The 25,389-nt window shown below is 35.4% G+C and overlaps 1 protein-coding gene across 2 annotated transcripts in view; it reads left to right on the forward strand.

Moving 5' to 3' along the window:
- Window positions 1-25,389, forward strand: part of STX18 (syntaxin 18) — a 59,464-nt gene that overhangs the window by 29,254 nt on the left and 4,821 nt on the right. The window contains exons 2-8 of one of the 2 annotated variants that reach the window (XM_072928001.1): window positions 4,149-4,216; window positions 9,933-10,076; window positions 13,597-13,712; window positions 14,839-14,916; window positions 15,020-15,086; window positions 18,179-18,294; window positions 22,636-22,724. In XM_072928001.1, the coding sequence (XP_072784102.1) occupies window positions 10,039-10,076; window positions 13,597-13,712; window positions 14,839-14,916; window positions 15,020-15,086; window positions 18,179-18,294; window positions 22,636-22,724 (504 nt within the window). In that variant the 5' untranslated portion in view covers window positions 4,149-4,216; window positions 9,933-10,038. The remainder of the gene's footprint in view (window positions 1-4,148; window positions 4,217-9,932; window positions 10,077-13,596; window positions 13,713-14,838; window positions 14,917-15,019; window positions 15,087-18,178; window positions 18,295-22,635; window positions 22,725-25,389) is intronic. The other variant, XM_030270740.4, reaches the window with a different exon arrangement.

Consider the following 25,389-nt stretch of genomic DNA (forward strand, 5'->3'; position numbering starts at 1 on the left):
ATTGGGGTTTCATGATTAGAACTACAGTCTGGAGTTTTTAAATAACACCTGGAGTTTCCAGAGTCAGTACCTGAGCTTAGGAGCTTACCATGTTGAATTTTTTAGGTTGTAATTAAATATACCTTATCCATTCATGGCAGATGCATCTTGTAGGAAGTTTCCTATTGGTGCTATTCAGCTCCTGCCCTGCCTTGTGCTGATACAGGTATTTGGGGAGCTGAAATGAAAGTAGCTAATTCTTTCCAGAAGATTAATTTTGAAACAAAAGTCATTTCAGTGTTTTGGGGTGTGATATTGACCCTCAAGGGAGTGTGAGTGGGAATGGGAAGAGGAGAGGGAGAGCCTGGAGTTTCCTAAGTAGTCTTCATTGTTAGAAGGAATATAACCCACCGTATTCTGGTAGTGCACAGAAGCTCAAGAAGGTGCTGTTGCTGTAATGATGTAACTGGTGCTCACAGTATTGTGAGGAAAGGTATTTTATTCCCCAATTCCCTTAGAAATGTCGGTTACCGGGAAATTCAGCAGTGTTCTTCCCTTTAAGTTTAGTTGTTATGTAGTGCAAGAGTGCTGCAGCTATGAAGGGCTTTTCTCTGAGCCCTCCTATGTCTGTGGGGGTGGGGGAGAAGGAAGGAAATAATTTCTTTATTTCAGGGTTGAAGGAAAGGCTTATTTCTCTGCTCCAGACTTTGGGAGAAAAAGTAAGTCAATTTCCAGATGCAAAGAATGGGAACCATGAGGAGAGGCCCATACTCAGATGTGTTTGTGCGTCTTCAAATTGCTCTCATCTATCCTTTTGACACCTGTGTCAACTGGTGGTAAAAATGTTTTGAAAACAGGCTTGTAGAGCAAATTGAAAGTTGCAGTTATGATGGATGGGTAAATGAAGTGGAAAATGGGTGTGCTGAAATGCAAGTGGGATTTAAAATTCTACTAGAATTTAAAGGAATTCTAGTACTTGAAAGATTAATTAAGAGAAGATAAAAAAATTTATCCCAGAGGCAGTGAAAATCAGGGTGAGAAAGACAGACTAGCCAAGAAAACTGTTGCAAGAAGGGAAGATTTTTTTACAGATATAAAGTTAGGTTTGGCCAAGTTCACAATGAGTTGCTAATGGTATTAAAACCCTCCTAAAGTTAAAGTATTTTTCAGCTGTTTTAATAAAAATAAAATTAGCAAAAAGTGTGGATTTGTAATGCATTTGGAATAAAAATGAGGACTGGTTTAGTTGTGGACTCTAGACTAAATTAATAAGGAAAAAGCCATAGACCAGTGGGGTAAAAGGAAAATACATACTGGGATATAGAAAAAATAATAGAAAAAAAGGTGTTTCCAACAGAAATAGTTACAAAGTAACCGACACCAGGGAATGGCTTTCTAGTCATTTGCATTGGAAATGGATGGATACAAACTGGAACAAATGCAGAGGAAAGCTGTGGGTTCTGCAGCTTCAGAACTGTTTTGTGAGAAGGAAATAAAAGCTTGGGATTATTTGTCTGGGCTACAAAAGTATACAGATAGATAGATCGAATTAATTACTGACAGTAAAGTCAAACACATGTGCAGGGAAACAGAACTTTTAAGGGAAAGGACCATCCTGGAGCAAGAAGAGATGTATAGAAGTTGGTAATCAGTAAACCTAGAAATTAGGCAATAATTAGACAGTAATAAGAGCAATAGGATTCTAATAAAGCCACTCAGTTGTAATAGGGAGAAGCTTTATTCCCTTTAGGCTGAAGCTTGATAACTTTGTAAAGAGTGTATGGTGGGCCTCTGATAGCACCAAAATAGTTGCAAGTTGATGACCCTGGAGATATCTTCAAGATTTATGTTTGTATAATGAGGGATATTTTGTGTCTGCAAAAGTTTGAGCATCATACAGAAAACCAATCAATTTTGTAAAATAAAATTAGCATTCCCTCCCTTTAATACTTCTTTTTAATAAAAAAAGTTTATTTTGTTCGTATGGTTATGACAAATTGAATTCAAAGCTATGCCAGTGGTACATGGTAACAAAAGGTGAAAGAAATATCTGCAGTGCAGGATTGCAGAAGATGCTATTAGAGTTTGAGAGAAACTAAAACAAGTCTCACTTCTGATGCAAATCTTGGGAACTAAGAGCTTGATGTGAGTATGGGCATAATGGTGTCATTCTAAATTCATGAAAATAGCTTTACAAATGAAGGAGAGGCAAAGTGGGGTCAGTGCAATTCAAACACGTGATGACAATTTTAGCCTAAATAGAATGCTCTTTGTGACTAGATGAATTAATTACTGTAAGACAGTGCTCTTGCTTGTCATTCTGATTCTTTCTGCTTGTTAATCACTCCTAAATTGTAACTATTGCAGTAATATTAAGATTTATTGCTTACAAAATTTTGCTTATCTATTTTCTAGTTTAGTATTTTCTCATGCATTAATGTAAATGTTTTGGAATGTTTCTTATTTTACATTTGTTTTGTCCTCTGTAGTACTTTCTTTCTGCCTATTAAGTATGGAACACTGTATAACTGTTTTAAATGTTTTGCTTTCATAGTCAAGCTTGATTTATCTATTCAGCAAATTTGACATACCAAGTCTGAGCTGAGAAAGAGATTACTGTACAAATAATAAGTTCAAGTGGTGATGAGAAAGAACATCTGTAGAATGGTTGTGCTTAGTATTTGTGCCTCATTGGTCTTGTAGCAATTGCAGTATTTCCCTTCTTGCTGGTGCTAACACACTTTGGAAAACTCCTGAAGGTACTGACAGAATTCCATTTGCTATGAATGGAAAAAAAAAATGGAATAAAAAACTTGAGACATGAAAACTGGGAAAATCCTTATCCAATATGATGAATTGCAGTAAAACTGAAACAGAGCAAATAATAATAATAGGGAAATGGAGACTTAACTTATTTGCACAAGGAAACACTTATTCTGAATTGTACAAATTACTGTGGTCTTACTAAGTGCATTTTTTCATTGCACTTTTTTTCAAAGAGCTGCTTTTGAAAAAAAAAAAAATGGGGGAATTAATCTTCCATTTATCCAAACTGTTTTGTGTTCTTTCTCTGAGGTTTTTTTGTTTGTTTAATTGCAAAGATGATTTGCATGAAAATGGGATTTTAAGACTAGAACAGTTTCTGGTACTTTTTCCCAGATACAAGGAGTAAACTGTATTTATTGTAAACAAAAACAACTTCTGTTTTGTAAAATGCCTTCCATGCTTTGTTTACACTGAATTATTAATTAATATTTGAGAATATTGTTTTTAAAATTGCCTCAGAAAATATATACTGCTAATGTATAGAATCCTCTTCCCGTTTCCCCCTCCCCATCATGTCTTTTCACTTCTCTGTTGAATTAAGCTACACTTCTGTAGTTCTCTAAAATTCTCTAAAATAAGCAGCATCTTATGCTATACCGAATCTTTTACATTAGACTGAAGTTTTTAAAAGTTATTTCAGATATTTTTTTTGGCTTTTCAGAAGATCAATGTAAAGATTTCTTAAAAAAAGAAAATAAAGTGATTTATAGCAAAAGTTATCCAGAGTGAGATGGAAATTCAGAAATAGAAATTAGATTGGGATCTATGATCTGGCAAAGCTTACTAATGATTATCAGATAGTAGAGGTACTACTTTAGTTTAGGCACAAACTGGTCACTGTATTAGGATAAAAGTAGAAGGGGAGAGCCCATACCTTGCCATACAAGTTTTGATAGCTGGAGTTGAATATGTATAACTGATTAGTAAAGAGTTGAAAAATTTCTTATGTGGTCTTCCAAAATGAATTAATTTCCAGAGTGTATTAAATTCTGGAGTCATTAAATTCTGGATTGGCAATTTAGATAATGTTTTGTGTTACCATATTTAATATTTTTTATGTTTAATATTGTAGTTATATTTACTTTTTAGTTTTTGTTTTTTGGGAAGAAGACATGTATTTTTACTACTGTTCTCGAAGATGGACATTCATACAACAGATCTTTTTTACATTATTTTAATATATTGACTGCTTGGAAAAAGTGAAAATTCTAGTATAAAAGAGAAATTTTATTATTCTATTTAATTATATAATAAGAAATTTATGAATTCATATTTGAAGTGGGGAATACTGAACTTCAAACATAAAATAATCTGAAATTTAATTATTATTTCTATTCATTTAGATTTCTCATATTGGAAAGCTGAAAGATTTTCTTCTACAACACAGAAAGGATTACATTAATGCTTACAGGTAAGTGTACACTGTGTTTAAATGGGTTTATCTATTATTTATTTATTTGTCTTAATGCTTATAAAGTGAAAAGTTTTAAAGCCTATAGGTATAATGACTAAAACCAAAACAGAGATTGTTATTGATTGGTTTACTGTGAACCACTATAAGATGGAGCAGTAGTGCTGTCACAAGAAAACAGAGCACCTATATAAAATGAGGATTAGAATTTGAAGATCATTCAAAACTGTTGTATCTGTTTACTTGTTGGTAACTTTAGCCGTAGGATTTTTAGAGGATTAAAGTACAAATTTACAAGTTGGTGTTTGTAAGAAAAACATAGTATGTTCTGGTCTGCAGGTACTAAGTCAAGTTATCATAAGATCTAAATGGTAGTGCAGCCTGTATTTTGGTTAACTGAGTACAAATCATTGTAGCATTTGAGAAATGTAAAATATGCTTTGTAGTGAAACTTTGTTACATGAAAACTGGGTGAATCAGCCCTGTTTTCATGGGCTGCAGTCCAGGTCTCACACAGCCCTGACTGAAGCTGAACTGTTTCTTCGGTCAAGGTAGATAAAATGCAACCTAAAATCATTTTGGGTTAAAAGCTTCCTAGGTACCAAATAGAAGTGCTATCCAGACAGATACCCTTTCCCCAGGAAAAGACAATAAAAATACATGAGCCAGCTGCTATTCCTGAGGCTCACTCCTTGTTGGAGGAACTGTTTCTCTGAGAAACAGTTCTTATCCTGAAAGGATCTGTCACCGTACCAGCAATACTACCTCATCAGTGGAATCAAAGTGTGTTCTAAGTAAGTTATCAGGAGACTTCTGGCATACTTTTTTGTTTCTACGAGAGTTTGAAAGCTGTATTTTGTTATTTTGAAAACAAAACAAAAAAGGAAGATGGCTTCTTCTATAAGTGAGAGGCTGTGGGAGATATTCAGTCCATGCTGGTGAAAATGCTGCTTGGGGTGTGCACATTTCTGTGTGTGAGGTGGATCGGGATGCTGTTTACAAGGAGCAAGTAGAAATAGTGCTCAGCTCTGTGTTATGACTGGCTCTCTGCTTTTCAGTGCCTGTAGGGATAGGACATGAACAACACTAGGTGGAGCCAGCAATTTAATACTGACAAAACTGCATGTACTGTGTGAAAACTTCATGTGCAGGCAGAGGTTATTAACAGTAGTGTGCATAAAATGGAAGTGGTTAGAGTAAAAATGTGCCCAGATTATTTTGATTTCCAGAAGTTTTTTATGTTCTTTTTGTAAACAAGTTGCAGCAAGTTATCATGGTAATTCTCAGTACTTTTCACCTTCCTCTACCCCCACCCAAGTGTTCATTAAGGAGAGGAAAGAAGTGTCATTTAATTTATTAAGCCATAAAATAATCCTGCAGATCTCATCTGTGATTGCAGTTGATTTTGTTCTTAATGGCCAGACTTAAATTGCTGATGTTTAATTTGACATTAAAATGTCAAATTCCATATTAGATTACTTGTGCTGCTCTACTTCATGGATGCAAAGAGCATCATAACATCCATGCTGTCAGTCTTGCAGTCTTAGCAAATGCCTCAGTCATTCAAGGCAGCAGTTAACAACTCTTCAATACTTAAGTCATGGGGACAGTTTTTGAACAATTTAATACTGAAAGGCTGTGCTGAAATTTTTGTAGGAAATGTCAAATTTAATGAAAAAATTATTACTCTGTATTTTGTCAGTTCTGATGTTTGTTTTCCCAACTATAGCACAATGTATTGGTGAAATTGAGCTTTTGAGTTACCAAGTTGTATTATTGTGTGCCTTTTAAAACTTCAGTATGTGTTACAACCAGGTTCTTGATTGTTTCTTTGACCTTACCTTTGAAGATTATGAATTCTTTAATAATGGAGTTTTTATTTTTGGCATACATGAAATCTCCTGCTACAGAGGGTATGTCTTTAATTCATTTTTAGAGGAAAATTTTTAGCAATGAGAAAGTCAGTAGGAAGAGTGGTTATCTGAAACCAAGACCCTGACCTATTTTATCAAACTTTGACTACTTAACTAAAATACCTAAAGTAACTTAGTAATTGCTTATTCACCTTCTTTCTTCTTGATTTGGCTATCACCTACAAAATATCTAAGTGGTAAAACACATTAAATTCTTGATTTAGTGATTTAAGATTGCTGGTTTACAGGCCACTGCACCTTTATATTCTCCTATTTATTAGGATATATTTCTTTTCTCTTACATGTAGGGTTTTTGCCTTCTGTGATAAGGAATTTTTTGTCATTGTCTTAACCCCAGCTGGTGGCTTAGCCCTACAAAGCCACTCACTCACTGCCCCCCTAGTGGGATGGGGGAGAGAATCAGAAAAGTGAGAAAATTCATGGGTTGAGATAAGTGAATTTCATAGGGAAAGAAAAAGCCACATACCCAAGCAAAGCAAGGAATTTATTCACCATGGGCAGTCGGGTGTTCAGCCATCCCCAGGAAAGCAGGGCTCCATCACATGTAACAGGGACTTGGGAAGACAAATGCCATCGCTCCAAATGTTCCCCACCCCCTTCCTCTTTTCTTTCAGCTTCAGCTGAGCATGAAGCCATATGATCTGGAATATCCCTGTGGTCATTTAGGGTCAGCTGTCGTGGATGTGTCCACTCCCAGTTCCTTGTGCACCCACAGCCTCCTCACTGGTGGGGTGGGATGCAGATTAGGAAAGGCTGTGGCTCTGTGTAAACGCAGCCCAGCAATAATAAAAACATCCCTGAGTTATCAGCACTGTTTCCATCACAAATCCAAAACACAAACCCTGTACTTGCTGCTGGGAGGAAAATTCATTCTATCCTTAGCAAAACTAGTGCACACAAGTTGATCACTCTTCCTGGAAAGGAGAAGACAGGGACTCTTGAGTCCTGAAGTTGTTAACGAGATGTGGGCCTTTTTTTTTTCATTTTTTCTTATTGAGCAAAAGCTCATTTCAGATGAGGTTCCATTTTTAGTATATTGACTGCTATACATTCTGTATTGTTCCTCTCAGTCCATTTGCTATAATGCTTTCCTACACTGCTTTTTACACTGTGCTAGGAGAGATCCTATCTTGAGTCTTTGGTAACTTGTCTGATGTCTCACTTGTGAACAGCTTGTGCCTTTGCTTTTCATCACAAGCTCCTTCATGTTTTTAATCACTGAACCACCAAGACAATTAATATGTTGGTGTTAAATATACTTCAAGAAAGCTGTAGTGCCCTAACACCTGGAAATTTGAAATAATCCTCTTTGGATTCCTTCACAGCCGTCACAGTTTCTCTGAAGGACCTTTCAAGGTTTGGGCAGTTGAAAGACCAGTCATTATTCCTACTGTTTTAATTAGACACTGGAAAGGAATTGAGAGAATTATAGATTTTTTTCACAGAACATCTCATACTTAAAAGAAAAATACTTGAGAGAAGAGCTTTCCATCTGGGATTATTAGACATCTAATTAATTGTGTTTTGCAACTGCAGAGATACTTATGTAGTTGATCAGTGTAGTGTAGATGATTTCTGAATAGAAATGTCACTTTTTCCACCAGAAAGGCTGCATGGGTGGCTTTTGATGTATCTTCATTACATGCTTCTGTAGTCCTTCTGTGCAGTTAAGTGTTTGAACATTTGTTGTTAATTGCAAATAATGCACCTGGAAAAATTATTAACAAATTATCTTTCTGTCTTAAAAATAATGTTAGTGCCCAGTAATTACGCCTCCTGCCCTAGCATTTATCTGTCTTAAGCATTTCTCTGTCTCAAGGCAATACCCAGTTACATCATTTGCCACTTAATGGAAAATCATTGAATGCTTACACAGCATTGTGTGGAGAGCAGTTCCTTGTATTTAACAATAAAAGAAGTAGTCATTAAGGGACTCTAAAAATAGTGTTTTACTGACTCCTGTACAATGCCAGGCTGCATTCTCTTCTTCACTTAGTCATGTTTTTACAAGAAGTAAGGCTTGCTTTGTTGTATTGAGGTAGTAAAACATGTAGATGATCTATAAAGACTTGCTTCCTGGAAGAATATATTTTTGTGTTCTCTAGGGAATTATTTTCAAATTTTTTTTCCTTTTTTAATTACACTAAATTCATATGTCACATTTCAGAAATATTAATTTTTCATAGTAGCATTCTGGAATATCCCAGCAATATTTTACAAAACTGAAAATTCTAATTCAGGTATGCCTGTATTGCTAATTCTATTAGCTGAGGCTTCCACACAGAATTAAAAGACCTATGTAAAAAACATGGATGTTTTGTCATTTGAATCTAAGACCTTTTAGCTTGGATTTATGTCAGACAGCATTTGGATGTCAAAAGGCAGTAAATGAAAATGCATAAAACTTAGTTAAATAAGAAATCAAACAATTTAAAATATACTAGATGCCCAAAGGGAAGAATGTGACTGCTGTATTTGCAGCTAAGACTCTTATGGGTGCTTAACACATGGCTAGCATTTCTGTATGGATTTGCTAGACAATATCTGCACGTGGTAAGTTGGGCAAATCTCTACTATTTTACAACTGATTTGTTTCTGCTTATTGATTCTCTCTCTTTTTTAATACACTGTTGGAGGAAAATCAAATTTTTATTCTTGATTTGTTACCTTTATTGGATTAGTAAGCAGAAGATATTTTATGTACCAGCAGAATTACTAATTCCCAAAGCTAACATAACACAGGCTTTGCTTCCTTGTGCTTTTCCAGCAAAATACAATCACAGAAATGTTAGGCTGAAAGGATCATGGCTGAAACATCCAAAAAGAAAATACTGGTGTTTTGCTTGCTTTTAAATATTTATTTCAGTGAAGATTTCATATTCTCATTCTGCTTTTTCCTGTTTCCATATCCATGTTACTAGAATAATGTGTCCCATTGTAATGATGACTTTTTATGCAACAGTACGTTGTTGTTATGTTTGGTTTATGATCCAATATGATCCCAGATGACTTTCCGAAGAGCTGTTCCCTAATCAGTTGTTCCCCATCCTCTGTGGGTTCAGATAATTGCTCTTGCTGCAGCAAAGAGCTTCTGACTATTCCTTATTCAAATTCTTCGTATCATTTCTCCAGGCAATATTGTTTGGAACTGAAGTCTTGTTCTCTTGATACAGTTTTAATTTGCTTAACTTTATGCCTCTGAAAGTTTAGTAAGTATATATTCCATTCTGCTGAGTTATTAATGAAAGTATTAAATAGCATCAGATTCAGGACAAAATCCTGTGAAACACAGCTCAGTGTTTCCTTCTGTTTTGGTGTACAACTACCCCCAAGTTCAACTTTGCAGTTTCACATTCATATGGTGCTTATTTCTTCTAACTCATCTATTCTTCTAATTCATTTGTTCACTTGTGAGAATGTTATGTGAGATGATTACAAAAGCCACACCAAAATATAGCAGTGATTGCTCTTCATCCATCCATAAGACCTGTTACTGCATCCCAGCAGTAAATTTCACTGCCTATGACACACTCCTGATACATCTTGGGTACTGGTAATTTTTTGCTTTTTCCTAAGTGCTTAAATATTACTTATTTATTCCTGTACTTTTCTAGACTGAGTGGTCTACAAGTCTTCTGCACTTTTTTTGTCCCTTTAACCCTATTTTCAAAGATAGTTGCTGACCTTCGTCTTTTTACCAATCTGTCATTTGCTTATTCTCTCCTAGTTCTTGCCAGTAAGGATACATCTTGTCATTTGATGCATTTCCCATTTTATTCCAGGGCTGGGTCTCCTGTCTCTGCACACTGTATGAATGTGCATACGCCCTGGGCTTTTTTGGAAGTTGGTTAGTTCCGTTCAAGAGCACAGCTTTGTCACACAGATAGGATGGATGTGCACTTCACCAGGAGCCACTGCACCTTCAGGTACACTTGTGCTATGACCTGGTTCATGTAGCTCTCTCTCTCATAGAGTTCACTCAGCAGCCTTTTCACTAATACATTATCTGACACTTGCAATTGCTAATTATCATATCAGCAAAGATACAATCTTTTTAAAATGACAGAGTTATTAAATTTGGTCCAGATGATTTAGAAGCAGTAAGCTAAAAGGAGTAGTAACTGCAGCTTTCAAGTGACATTCATGATGAAAGTTAGTGCAAAAAAAAAATCAAAACAAAGCAATAAACATCTAGAATTAATTAATACCCTGCGTATAATTTTATTTCTCTGTTGAGTAACAAGTCAAAACCACTTTCTTATAGTAATGTTTGTAGAGCAATCTCTTGTTATCACTGGCATCCCTTCCCAATTGTGCCTCACCCTGCTCTTGATCCTTTTATGAGTGTGTCCCTGCATGCTGTGTTCCCTTCGGCTCATCAATAGAAATCAGAACTAATTAGCACTTTGTATTCTGATCTTTCTGTTTGAGCTCAACAAAGCTCAGTTGATCTCTCACTGTATTGCCTACTCTTCCTTTTCATGAAGGACTGAATTGCGAATTATAATGTAATTTCTGTATGAGAACTCTATTTCATCTGAATTCTTTTCATTTTTAAGTTTGCATTTTCTCTGCAATTTGACCTACTCATTTTTCTAGACTGAAGAAATCTGCCTACTTGATGGTCACTGTCTTCATTGTATACTTCATCCACTGTTAAAAAACACAAATTAACCGAGTTGCCTTCTAGCCCAAGTTTCTTATGAAGTTTTCTTGTATTGGCAAGGAAGAAAATCCAGAGGAACTTCTTTTCCTCCTTTCTCTGTTCATTTTCTGTGCCTATCTTGCTTGCTTCTAAAAAACCTTATTTGCTTGGCTCTTCTTGATTTAGTGATGGAACAGTCCACTGCTGTGATACTGCCAGTGCACTTCTGAGCATGCATTTGAATCTCTGACCTACAAGAAACAGCTGGATTTTTGTTCTGTTCAGTTGTTTTTTGTTTGATGTTTTTATGTGGCTTTGGTTTTCTTTGGCCCGTTTTATTTTAATGAATGGTTCCTCTTCCGGTAGAGGATGGTGATTAAATGGATTTTCAGTATAATCTCTGTGTGCAGATTTACTGGGGAGTGCGGTGGGGACTTCAGTACCCTGTTAGTGCTAGTGGATGCCATATGTGTTCTGACATAATGGGATGTGATTGTATGACTCCATTCTTGCCTTCCCAAGGAGGTTGTGTTTCAGGTATCCTTCTCTCTGAGTGGCTTGATCAGCTCATGTTCAAAAGCACTGGTACCAGACGCTATGTAAGCTGTAAGCAGTTACAAAAGGAAAAGTATTCTGTTTCTTGTTTACTGGATTAAGCTGCATTTTATTAACTTTGAAGCTGTGAAACTACTATTTAAGAATTTAATCTACCCTGTTTTTCTACAGCAACTAGGAAAAGTAACTTAACAACTTCCCAAAGTTAAAAAGCTGTCACAATTATCCTCAGTGTATCGCTACCCTACCACTAGTTAAACTGTTAGTAAAAAATGAAGTGTGCCTGAGGCAAGATTTTTCATATTTACTTCTAAGTCCAATTTAAAAGAAAATTCTGGTTTGCATTTTGTAATCTTTATTTTACCCTCTTATGTTAAAAAGGGCATGGAAAGTGTAGAGCTCTGCAAATACTACAAAGCTGGGAGGGGTCCAAGAAGCTAGACATATAAACACAGGAACTTTATATCCTGTTCAATAGCAGACCAGCCAGAATTTATTATTGTAATCTGAAATAGAAGAGTGGAGTGTTTTCATCAAGGAGCTGTCATACAGCTGTCCTTATTTCCCACCTAAATCTGTGCGCCCTAAAATGCTCAAGTAACTCTCTAGACTGAGCTCACTGAATGATATTATGAATTATTCCATACCAGATGGTCTTAATGGTCCACTTCTGTCTTGGCATGTATGGAGATGGATGTAGGAATGGATTTCCTGGCTTTACACATGGAAATTATACATGGAAACACTACTAAGGAATAAAGAATAATTTTATGACATTTAGAGTAGTTTTAAACAGAGGGGGGAAAAACCCTGAATTTAGATGTCAAATACATGGCAGTTTTAGAAACAAACACATAAAATATAGAATATTACTTCTAATTAGTTTGTCTTACTGTTTGCTAGCTAATCTGTGCTTGTGTACTAGCTGCCCAATAAGCAGAAACTAATTTGCAAGTCATATGAACAATATGCTGATTTTTTATGTAATATGTGGGATGGGTATGAGGAGATTTTGTATAATACTTGAAGACTTCAGGATATACTTAAAGCCTTGTGGAGGAGATCTGGGCTCATGATTGCAGTACGTTGATGATGCAGGAGGGAGCTGCTGGGTTTGTATGGGATGAGCTGATGAGACAGGGTTGTGTGAACTGGTTGTTGGCTTTCCTGTGCTGGGATTGCAGCAGACACAGGGGAGCTTTGCCATTATTGCAGTGAAGTATGTAAGAGATCTCTAACGATATCAGGCTAAATATTGAAGATCTTCGCTTTTTACTTGTATTACTGCAATAATGTAGTTGCATTACACATGAGGAAATTTTCACATATAAAAAAAATAATTTCATATGCAGGTATGAGTTCAGATTTTCTTTCCTTTTTTAAAGAGCAGATATAATAGGCTATGATCACTATATCACCAAGAAACCCAAGATGAATTTTTTTTGCTGTAGCAGAGTTTTATCCTGTCACCTATGGCTGTGGAAACACTGTTAAGTATCTTTATACAGTATGCTTTTCTGCTGGTTACCTATTATATTTTAAGTGAGTTAATATTTTAAGGACAGGCCTCCATTTTTATTAATTTAGCAAATTTTATTAATTTTATTAATTTAGCATTAGAAAGATATTATATTAATAGCATTAGAAAATACGAAATGCATAATGTATAATCTAAAATTGAAATAAACAATTGGAACAGGTTTTAATAAATACTGCAGTCAATTTGTTATTATAATTGTGCATTATTTTCCAGTATTCTTCCTCTAGTTTGAATTTACAGTTTCATAGTACAGCTACTTTAAAAATGAAGTCTTGTATTTAGGGTAATGAAAATTCCTTTTTTTGTACTTCTTTCAGTATTTGAGCTATTCCTTTATCTTAATTGGTTTTGTGTTTTTAGGACACTTTATTGGAATAAGTACCAAGGACAATGATATATTTTCTAGCTGTATTTTCTCCTTATCTGCTCTGTGTTTGGTTATGTACAAGATAATAGGAGATACTGCTTTTTCTACACACTTTACTAGTAAAAGTGTTCTTAAAAAAAAGCCTCCTAACTTTATAGGAGTGGCATTTTATCAGTGGTAGTTACGTACTTTTGATTACTTTTTCTGTGAAAAAAATCAGTGTTGCAGAAAAGTTGCAGAAAAATTCTTCACCATCACACAGATGGTGAGTTGCAAGAAGGTTAAAGGTGATTTTATGTTTTGGATTTTTTTAAGTGACAAGTTTGTCTTGTTTCTCAGCCATATCATGTCTGAGTATGTGAGGATGACAGATACAGAGCGTGACCAGATAGATCAAGATGCCCAGGTGTTCATGAGAACGTGTGCTGATGCCATTCATCAGCTCAGAACAGAAGGTAAACTAAAGCAGCTCTTACATGTTTTTTTCTAGTTCTTGATGAAGGCTAAGGTAATGCTGAATGTTGGTGAATACTGGTGAATCTTAAATGCTTTAGGAAAAAGATGGGGGAAGTCTTGTTGCATTTTTTTTGCATCGGTGTAATCCCATTGGCTGATTAGTACTGTAATTCCATTTTCTTTAATGATAGTGGACAGAGAAGATACAGCATAGAATTTTGTTTATGTGTTCAAATACATCAATTAACAAGTGTAAAAAAGTCTTATTTGCTACTTGAGTGGCAAATTTGCTATTTGCTACTTGAGTAGTAATTCACACTGTGGCATAGAGGCCTGAAGCAAAGCTCTCTAGATTTGATGTTTGTCTTTTACTAGCTTGTCTACCTGTAAGGCATTACATGTATAATACTTCCAAGTTAGAGATAATTAATTAATTTTAACAAAGTCCTGGTAGATTAAAAGTGTTTTTAACAACTTGAATATGAGGTCATACTTTTACTACACTATCTTATGAAAGTCGTAGAGAGAGAATTTCTGTGTTGCCATTTTCAAGTTGACTTGCTGCATCTCTGTATTTTGTTGATACACAAAAGATTTTAATGAGCTTTAAAATGCCACCTAAATATACTTGTAGCATTATTCAGAATCATTGAATGTCAGTCATGCATGGGAACTGTATAGTATAAAAATGAAAAATATCTATATATGTGAATTAAAAGGATGTTTGACACAGTAAATCCCAAAAATTTCCACATAGTCTATACACCAGAAAATTTGAACACGTCGAATAATTTAAGCAAGTTAAATCTCTAGATCTAAAATGTTGTTCTTAGCTAGATGCTGCCTGTTCCTGTTTAGAGTTTATTTGACATAATAGAACCCTGTGGCATATATAAAAATACCATAGGACACTAGTTATTTTAAGTTTTTGGTTTGTTGTAATGACTTGCTGTTTTAGAGAATCTATATTTAAATATAGCTATGTTTAAAAGAAATACTAATATATAACATATATAAAATTTGACAAGGCTTTTATGTAACTTGTATATCAACTGAAAGTGCAAACTGTTGTGGAATTCAGTAGAAAGTTAAAAGATTGGTTTATATTTTTCTTTTGTATTTCAGCACACAAGGGTGTCCAGTCTGCTCAGGTGAAGGAGCACAGAACAGCTGTCTTGGACTTCATTGAAGATTACCTAAAAAGTACTTAGTATTTACTGAATAGTTACAAATGGATGATTGCATTTTTCAAGAAAGGAATCTTGCCCTTTTAACCTGAAATTTTGTTTACTGCTGTCTTTAACAGGAGTGTGCAAGCTGTATTCTGAACAAAGAGCCATCCGAGTTAAGCGAGTGATAGATAAGAAGAGACTGTGAGTAGTGTCAAAATATAGTTTAACTGTGCCTTTCACTTGTAGGACATTCAACAAAACCATTGTTCATTGTTCATGTTTAGATTCTAAGGAGATTTTTTTAATGTAAGTTTGTGGTTGGATGAGCAACTTCTGCAGTGAACAGGTGCATTCCAGGGATCTTTACACTTCAGGCATACTACTTGAGATGGCAGGTGTTCATGGCAAGCAGAAACATGATGAAAACAAAATGCTAGAATGTAACTTCTGAACTGAAACAAGAGCTTCCACTTTCTATAGTGGCACTTGTTAAGACTGCTAATGTAGAGCTGAAAATGTCTAGGAGACATTAAAGGTGATTGCTTGCTGCCTTTTTGGTCTGGTGGATTTTTTTTCAGTCAAGTTTCAAACTCCTTACTTCTTCACTTTCTTTTTCTGCATAGTCTCAGTTGTGAGAATGATGGGGAAAAGGAGCAGGTTTGCAATTTATTTAATACCTTAGAACGTGCACATAAATAAATAAATTCTTGAGCGTTTTGACGAGACTTGATGCTGGTTTATCAGTTTGATGTTTTGAGTTGATCAGCTACAGCTACAGTGAACAGTGAACTCAGAGAGATGTTTTCAAAAGTTCCTAACTGTATTTTATTCAGAATTATTCAGCCTGATTAAGCACAATTAGATTCACCCAAATATATCCTCATGAGACATAAATGGTAGTACATGTGGAGGATCAGACCAGAACCAAGAAAACAAAATACCCCAAACCACTTTTGAAATGTGGTAAGAAGTAATGAGAGAAAAGAAAAGCATTTCTGGTTTTGTAGCTCCCATACCTTTTCAATTTAAAAAAAAATATATACAGAAACAAACTGTGTGATATTTTTAATGTGTAAAAATACAGAATCTTATCAGTATTCTTCATGGGAAAGAGCTTCAAAGAAAGAGAGGATTCTTCCTGCAGTCAAAGCAGTATCTCATGAATACCAGCTCTTACGTTAGTTAGTACTCTTACATTACTCTTTCCATGTGTAATCCCAGATTCAGGATTTTTCAGATGAATAAACAGAGAAAAAACCTCAATTTGATGCATTATTTTAGAAGTTAGAGTACCACTTAACTAAAGAGCAATAAGGCATTCAGAATCAACCCAAAAGATACATTCTTTTTATTGGAGGGTCCCTGTATGCCTCTCTTTATGGATGCAAGAACTAGAAAACAGATGTTGACCAGGTGGAGTCTGTATGCATTGCAGATGTGCTGTAATGGCTAAATTGTCATTTAAATTAAAATTCAATTCAAGTAAATCCCAGGGCATAACCCAATCTTTATTACGACTTAAAGAAAAATAGTGTCATTGATTTGTAACTTCCCTGAGGATTTCAGTGGGTGCTTTATGTGATAAGAACGTGTACCCTCTCTTAAAAGAACTAGGCATTCTTTAAACAGTGCATCCCAGACACTTTGTTCCTTTCAAATTGAAAGTTTCCTGTATTCCTATACTGTGCACAATAAGGACTACAAACAATAAAGGAGTATGTTTTTTTAGAAATAAATTTATCCTAGTGCAGCTCTTCTTTCCTGCAGTTTAGTCAATATAAAATATGTGGATATCAGAGAATACTGAAAAGTTTGCCATAGAAGTTTATTTCATCATGTTTCATTCTATATTGACAACTATCCTAAGCTCCTCAACAAATTGCGTGAATGTTACAATTTTCTTACAGAGGTTGCCTTTATGTATTCACTCACATTTTTTGATTTAAAAGTTCAGCTGGTTGGGACTAGTTTTGCAGAAAGAAAATATGAGAAATGGAAACACAAGCATTTTTTTCTGTAAAGGTACTTGGTTGTGATTTTCAATTTTAATGTTTATTGGTATTCAAGATTATATTTCATTTCAATTTTAAACTTCTTTTTCCATTAGAAAATTCTGTGAATTATGTATGCAGTTATTCAAATCAAGCTGATATTTTTGTTACCTGGGGAACTGGTGTTTTATTATTATTAAAACTATTACTTGAACTTCTCAGATATGTAGATAAGTATTTTATTTCTTATTATTAGGCAAATTTGAGAGGGAGGAGAGGAGAGAAGAATTCTTCTCTGTAAAATTACCAAAAGCCCAGTACTTGGAGAGGTTTTATCACTAGAAAAGGTTCCCTGCTACTGTTAAATAGCAATAATTCAGTTATGGCAATGGCATTATATTGTGGTTTTCACAGAATTCTGTAATTATGAGTTAGAATTTAGACACAATGCAAAGAAGGAACACAAAAAGCAACACCTGTTAGGCACAGGGGAGAATTGCAAATCATAATGAGATTAACTGTTGATCATATTTGAGAGGGTAGGAAGTTATAAAGGGTAGGATGGAATCACCTGGCACAGCAGGTGATTCCACCCATTGGTTTTTGGTTCTTTACCTTCTCCAACTGCATTACTAAACATTTAACTGCTTGCTATGTAGCAGTTACAGAATCCATTGTAGACAGCAATAAACCATGGAAATTTACTGGAAAAAATACTTTACCACTAATTCTCAGCATTTTTTGATGCCACAGTGCAACATACTTGACAAGTACTTAATATAAAATCACTGAATAAGCTTCTCATGTTTTGCATTGCCTTTAGATTAAAATTACCTAATAGGGACTTAAAAGTAGTATAAGAAAGCTAATTCTATTGTATAGCATTTATGATAATTGAAAATATAAAGTAAAATTATCGTTTTTATTTGAAAAAAATAAAGAAGTAGTACTTGGCTATGTTACTAAAAATTTTTCATATGACCTAAATGTTGGCTTTTAAAAAAATTTAATTCACTGTACTTTTGAAAGGAAGTTTAATAAAGTGTCATTATTTTTAGGCTATAGCCTTCAATATTCTCAACTCTGAGCATGTGGTGCATTTTGTTCAGGAATACTATTCATGCTTTCTTTGCCTTTGTAGCACTATTTCAGTGACAAGTTGCTAAGTACATTTTGTATCTTGATTGGAAAATCTTAAATGTGAAGTTCACAAGAGTTAAAGTATTGAATCTGTGTTTTTTCTCATTTTAGAGAAATACATCTGTGTAGTATCAGTTAAATCATAGTCTTTTGTACTTCCAGGTCCAAACTTGAACCTGAGCAGAGCAATGTGTCCAAATCACCTTTTTCCGCTGAAAAATCTTCACAAAGTCCTTTAGAGGATTCTGAAGAAAAACTTTCTGCTGAGGAAAGCAAAGGTAGGAATAAAATGTAGTTACGTTTTACTTTTTGTGGCAAGTACCTGAGTGGTTCTCTGGTTAGCAGTACTTCCATCACTTTAGAAGGGCCAATTGCTATGACTGGCATGTTTTCCATTTTCATCTTGCTTGAGCTGACCAGGCTTCTGTGAAGCATACTGTGAGACTGAGAAGCAAAATCTTAAACTTTTTGACTTGCCAGCTAAACAAGTTATATGCTTTGCTGAATTCTTTGTCCTCTTAATAACCTCTTTGTGAACTCTTTCCTTTTCATTTATTTTTATCAATATCATATCTTCTGAAATTTGTCTGATATTTCCATATTTCTTTCACTGAATGCAAGGAATTAGAAAGTAGGTCAACGACTTTCTTGGAACATTCTGTGGTTTTTAAGCACAGAGCTCTTGAGTTGGACACTCCTACAGTAGGAATTCAAAGGTGGAAAATGCTCACACAGAGGAGGTTATTGGTTGGTCAGATCCAGTAGTTTTGGAGCTTTCTTCTTGACAGCATTGAGTTGCCCTGCTGGGAGAATTTCATCTTGTCTTTCAGGGGGCAGGGCATGCCCAGAAGTCCAAAGCAGTATCTCTGACCCTGGGGTCATTTCAAATGGCGCAGATCTTGATGGGGTTTATGAGCATTGGTTCTCTTTCCTGGTTGCCTGCTTCTTAGGCTGAGGGGTAGAAGCCATTTCAATTCTCTAGCCATTTCTGCTTGTCCTGGGATGTGGATGCTGGCAGAGCTTTGGAGATAAGTGCCTTTTGGAGTGCTACCACTATGCAGGTAATTTCAGGTTTCATACCTAAAGAGAAATATTGTTTCTGTGATTCTGAGATTGCTTTCCCTGGCCTGAGGTCTTCCACTTGTGTTGTCCAAAGAAGACCAAGGTACCCTTTGATTTTTACCAGGAATTTTTTTCCTTCTAATTACATTACATTGTGATAATACTTTGCCAGGGTAGAACAAATGCCATGGTTGGCCGTATTATTCTGATAAACAGTTGTTGTTTTTTTAGTGATTTGTATTAAAAGAGTGAAGTTCCTCTGTTAGGTGACTCCAGGGCCGTACAGAGGATGGATTCATGTGAAGTGGGTGCTCCACTTCTGGATGAAGTATCTAACACTGCATTAGCTCACAATGTGTGAACACCTTCAGTTTCTGATAATGGCTTTGCTTATCTTCCTAACCAGTTTGTACTTCTGCAGCCCTATCAGTGTGCCTTCCCCCCCAACACTGAATTTATCATAAGAAGTACAGGTTTTGATTATGTGCCATTTCTAGTGCTTACCTTTTTATAGTGTGTCATAAGTGATGCAGCACACAGGCACACAGATGAGTTTCACCTTAACCTGTTATCAGTGTTTTGCAGCTGTGAGCTGGTGCCACTGGAAAAGCAGCAGCATAGTAGCATCTTCATTGCCTTGTGCTCTTTCCTTGTTACCAAATGCCCCTGCAATTTCTGGAAGTATGCACTCCCACTACATTGTGTTATTAAAATTTTTAGCTCCAAAAATCTATGCCATACCATGGAAAATACTGTTCCTTGGTTGCCTTGGACACAGCAAACCACTGCAGTAAATAGAAATGCAGCTATTTTATTATGCAGTAATTTTGATTACTCCGGTTCTCACTTTCATTAGTTTTTGCTTTAATTTTTATGAGAAAGTAGGGGTCCTGCCACACAAGTGGTGCTGCTGCAGTACTTACAAGGGGTTGCTGACCAGACTTTGAGAAAACTATGGAACTTGTATCAAAATAAATCTGTCTGGAACAGTATGCAAATGCACACAGCCTGTGATTCCTCACATAAGGGTAAGTGCTGGTTGCTGCTGCTTATAGGAATCAGCCTTGTGACTTTGCTGGTAGGTGGTAGTCTAATTGTGAAAATAACATGAACAAGATGACTAGGAAACAAGAAGCTCAGTTTAAATCTTACAGCTTTTGATTTATACTTTTTTTTTTTCAGTAACTTTTCAAATTTTTAGGAAGTCAGAGAAATGCTTGCATTTTGAAATCAGCTCTTTCATCTTCAGGATGTTGGTGGTTTAGAGAATGGTGATAATTTGTTTTTATGAATTAGCCATCAGGAGCATGCCTGGGTCTCTTGTGTTAAATCTCATCTGTTGAGATACTTTTGAGAGCAGCTTGTGGTTCTGTCCTTAATTTGAACACTATGATGGACAGCTGAATGTGCTACTTAATGTGCTGAAGCACAGCTTGGGTTTTGTCTGTTTTTTTGGCAGAAACCAAAGCAAAATGTGATTACCTTTGTTTTGAGGCAAAGCACCTGTTAACATTAGAATTATAGTGGACATGCCTCATGGTAGGAAAATAGTCTCTCTGGAGAATGCTTTTATATACTGGCAGTATTTATTTGCATATTACAAATTGACATTTAGTTCATGGAAATAAATGTAAATAATGAGTAGCTTTTGAACTGGTCCACAAGCTTAGCAGCTGTCTCCTTTCAGCATGGAAAAATGTTCAGAAGATTTGATCATTATTTTATATCTCTGTCACAAGTTAACTACTTCTCTTTCTGAAATAAAAATGTAGTTTGGCTTTTACTGGCTGAATTGCAGAAAGCATTAATGTCAGCTTCATGAAAGCTGCAGAAAGCCCAAAACATACCACAGTGACAGGAGGAACCCTGGGGATATACATGTTTCTTGCTTACCTCTTACCATAAATATATTTGCTTATTAGCCATCACATTAGATACAGGTGCTGTTTTTTAACAGTGCTGGCAGGGCCTGAAACTAATTGGTTCCTCTGGGTTTTATATTTTTTTGTTCTCCATAAACTAATTATCTTATTTTGTTTGAATACAGTAAACAATTTATTGTAATTTTGATATAATGTGAATACATTGATTACCTAAACAAGTAAGTTCTGTGATTCTGTGAAATAGATCTGAAGTACTGATAATACCCCATGGAAAAAAATAGTTGGATGCTTTCTAAGCAATCTTTAAAGAGATTCTTGGGTTTATATTATACTACTATAAGAAAGAACTGATCTATTTTTTGGTTTGGCGTTGTTTTTTTAAATAAATATTTTATATTCCTTATCTGAATCCCCCATTTGTAACATTGTCATTGTTTATGCATCATGGTTAGGTTGTTGGGAGGCAAAAAAAAGTTTATAAAGGAGACATACACAATATTCTTTTACAATATTGATGCTTTCAAGAGTCTGTACAAATACTGTCATGGAGAATAAAAAGGGAAAATTTCTCCTTGTATCTCTTTTCATATATGTGTTTATAAATAAGACTGCTCCTTTCAGAGGCTTCCCAAGACAAGTCAGTCTCTGAATGATCATGCATTAGTGCTGCTTAAAAAAATTGAAAAAAAATATGTCTAGGAAGTTATAGCAAAACAAATTAGAATATACAAAGCAGGTTGAAGGTTGATCCATTGTGGGGTGGTGCAGATCTCTCTTGTGTTTTTTAAGATTGTTACGGCCAGTGGGGAGAAGAGAGGCCTTCTCAAGGCTGCAGTCTTACCAAGTTTTTAAACACTGATGCTAGAACAGCTTCAGAAACAGTAGATTCCTGCAGCACAGTTTCTTTTCTCTCTTCTAACTTCTTCCTCTATAACCAGAAGTATATAATTAAGCCTAAAATTAAATCTTCCAGAAGGGAACATTCCAGAAATAGCCCTTCAAGATCTTTTATGCCCAACTCATACGAAGATTTATGCAGATGAATAGCTTTAATCAAAGCGAAAATACTACTGAACTGAATGAAGCAGCTTTGATGTGCTATGGTTAATTTGTGGGGCTGGAGCCGATTCCTGTTATATGCTGGAAGACCCCTTGCACAGTGTGGTGTGGGATTTGCACTGTAATAGGAGGTTTAAGCAGCATGAAAAAATCGAGTTTATCTGTGAGTTTTGCTCAAAACATCCTTGAGATTCTGTCTTTAGTTTCTGAAAGAGGAGCTGGTGGTTCTGTCAAGTCTTACTGGAAGATAATACTTTGCATATAGGCTGTCATTTTGAAAATTATGTGGTTTTATCTGTTAAAAGACAACTGCTAGAGTATTTTGTGCTCTAAAAGCTCTTAGTGCATTATGAGTTGTTGTACATCCTTCTCAGTGTGTTAATGCAAATCCCTTTAATTCACAAAATGAAACCTACATGAAGACTTTTGGCCCTGTTCAGAAATTAAAAGTTATTGATGTAATTTTGTGCTGTAAACACCGGCTGACTCTCAGTAACTGACAAAGGAGATACAGCAATTTTATGATCAGTCTAACATGGATGAAAATTTAATTTGACTTTCTATTCAGTGCCCTGTATTATTTAGTGTCTCAAGTGTTTGGTGGTTCTTTTACAGACAGGAATCTGCCTGATGCCCAAAGTAACCTTGGATTATGGGGGGACAGCAGAGGTGAAGATGAGCTGTCACCTGAAGAAATACAGATGGTATGTTTATCCTGTGTCTAATTGTCCATTTATGTGATGAAAAAAGAAGTACAAATTCACCTAAATTAACTTTTAATATTTTATGCTGAATAATGCTGTAAAAAGATACAGTTTTTGCTTGTGACTTCCTGGTTCTTCTGGTAGCAGCTAAAATTTTAAAATGCTACAAAGTATTTACATGGAGACATGAAATTAATAAAATACATCTTTCAACAATTGAAATTAAAGTTGTTTTCTACCATTACAATTACTAATTGCTTTGTTTAATCAGTAAACAATATTAGTCAAGGCAACATCAGAAGAATCATTATGAAACTTCTGAAAGAATAAATTGTTTGCCCTTTATTCTTTGATAGTCTCTAGAATACAAATAGTTGTACTGTTTAACTATTATTGTGAAGGTATATTTCATTTTATTTCTTTTTATGTTTTTGTTATCAAAATCAGATTGGTTTTCTAGAAGGAATAGCTACAAGATGTCTGCCATGAAAGAATTTCATTAATTTTAACATTTTTGCATTTCTCTGCTATCAGCATGTTTATAGATTGGTCCAATTCAGCTTACATTTGACTAGGAAATTTCTGACATAGGAATGATTGCTGACAGCCTGTCAGATTTTTTGATATTCCTAAAATTGATCATTTTGTACATAGCTCAAAATTCTTAGAAAATCTCTCTACATTAGCACTCACTGCCTTGGGTTTATCTAAGGAAAGAAAAACTGCTTTCAGTGAGTATCTGTGCAGGTATCAGAACAGTGAGCTTTATAGGGCAGAGGGCTGCAGCAGTGTGACTTTGTGAAGCTTCCTTGGCAGTGATTCGAGGTGTTCCCAGACACAGCACACATCATTCTTCCAGTCAGAGATGAGTAAGTTGCACGTAATTATGGTATGGCTTGTTAAAGAGAAAATGTTCTTCAGAGGCCGCCCTGTGTGCTCTCATATTGTTCTTGAGTGCCAGTCTAAAATCTAGAGGCTTACTCCTGCTTTCTGTTTTCTTTTAAAAGATAATTCTCTATATATTTTCATTCCCCTTTCTTTAGGCACAATACTGTTAGACCCCTTGCTGTCAGCTTCCAGTGAAACAGGGGAAGTAAGAGTTGGGGATGATGGCTCTGACAGGGCCTTCTGACTGAAAACTAAATGCAGGTTGTGTTTTGTAGGCTTTGGATCATCAGAAAAGTCTCCTCTCTGAAAGGGTTTTCAAGTTTTGGAATAGACTGGCCAGGGAAGTGGTGGAGTCACCATCCCTGTTGGTGTTTAAAAGACACGTAGATGTGGCACTTAGGGACATAGTTTAGTGGTGGCCTTGGGTTGTTATCTTGACCTGTAAGATCTTTTCTATCCTAAATAATTATATGAAGAGGATAGCTTGCAATCTGTAAACTGCTGTGTTGGCTTTAAATTGGGATGGTTTGTGTGATATCATACTTAGCAAATCCCCAGTCATGGTTCCATGATCCTTCATGTAGATAACATAATGAATTAAAGCTCTGTCATTGCTAAAGCACCAATTCCTATCAGAAGTTTACCCTCAGGAGAGAGCTTGACATTATTCAAAATGTTTGTAAGCCTACTGCATGATTTACACAATAGATTTTAGTTTATAACTCTGAATACAGGTATAATAATGTTTTTTACAGTTATTGTGAGCAAATGTCTTTTGATTGCATTGAGTGGGAAAAATCTCTCTCCTGTTTGGAGTCGTGCAAATATCTACTTTTCTATGACTTCAGCTTTTTTTTAGTCGGTTGGTTTTGTCTTAAATTCAGGGACAGCACATCTAATGACTTCTCTCATGGAATAACAAAAAGGAGTGGTGATTATTTCTTTCACGCCTTGGATTTTTAGCCATATATTAAGCAGTTTGTCACTTTGGTAACAGAATATTTCACTGTCATAAAAGAGGCTACTTCAATAAGCCATAAATTGCTGAGCTATACTGATTGCTGGAGCTTGGTTTATGTTCTCATCATGTAAATCCCTTTGTGACAAGCTGGTGTAGGATGTGTTCAGTGCTCAAACCCTTTGTTCAATTGCCTGTTTTAGCATATCTTAACTGCTGTCTGTGCAAGCGCTCCATCAGCCATGATTTCAAGTTGCAAAGATCATTTAGCAGTTTAAAAGGCAATCTGTGCCAGTGGAAGGTTTTAAATATCAAAGGGAGTTTTTAAAGAATACTTTCTCAAGTGGATTTGTGCTATTTCTAAAGGATTAAAGTAATTCACTGTTTCTTTACTGAAAATTTATCTTGTCAATTAGTTACCATCTGTTTTTTTAAGGCAGTAAAATAGGGGATTTCTAATATTGAATATTTGTACAGAAGTCAGAAAAAAAAATTGCACAATGGTGGCCCCACTTATTCACACAAGGACCAACTGGCAATCACAGCGCTAAATCTTGTGGCTGTATTGCATTGCTCTGTGCCTTGGCTTTGTTGTGAGGTGACTCCACCAGAACCAGACATGCAACAGTCATGAATGTATAGCACTGCACTGATAAAGCAGCTTTAGTCATCTGCTGCTGTGAAGTACTCGAAAATAAATATATTTTAGGCAATTATATTTTCAAAAATGCTCTGCTCTGTAGGTGGTGTCACTACATACAGCAGTGACAGTGACACTTGAATGTATTGCAACACTGGTATTATTTTATTTGACAAAAC

Source organism: Taeniopygia guttata, chromosome 4, assembly GCF_048771995.1.
Source record: "Taeniopygia guttata chromosome 4, bTaeGut7.mat, whole genome shotgun sequence".
Lineage (NCBI taxonomy): Eukaryota > Metazoa > Chordata > Aves > Passeriformes > Estrildidae > Taeniopygia > Taeniopygia guttata.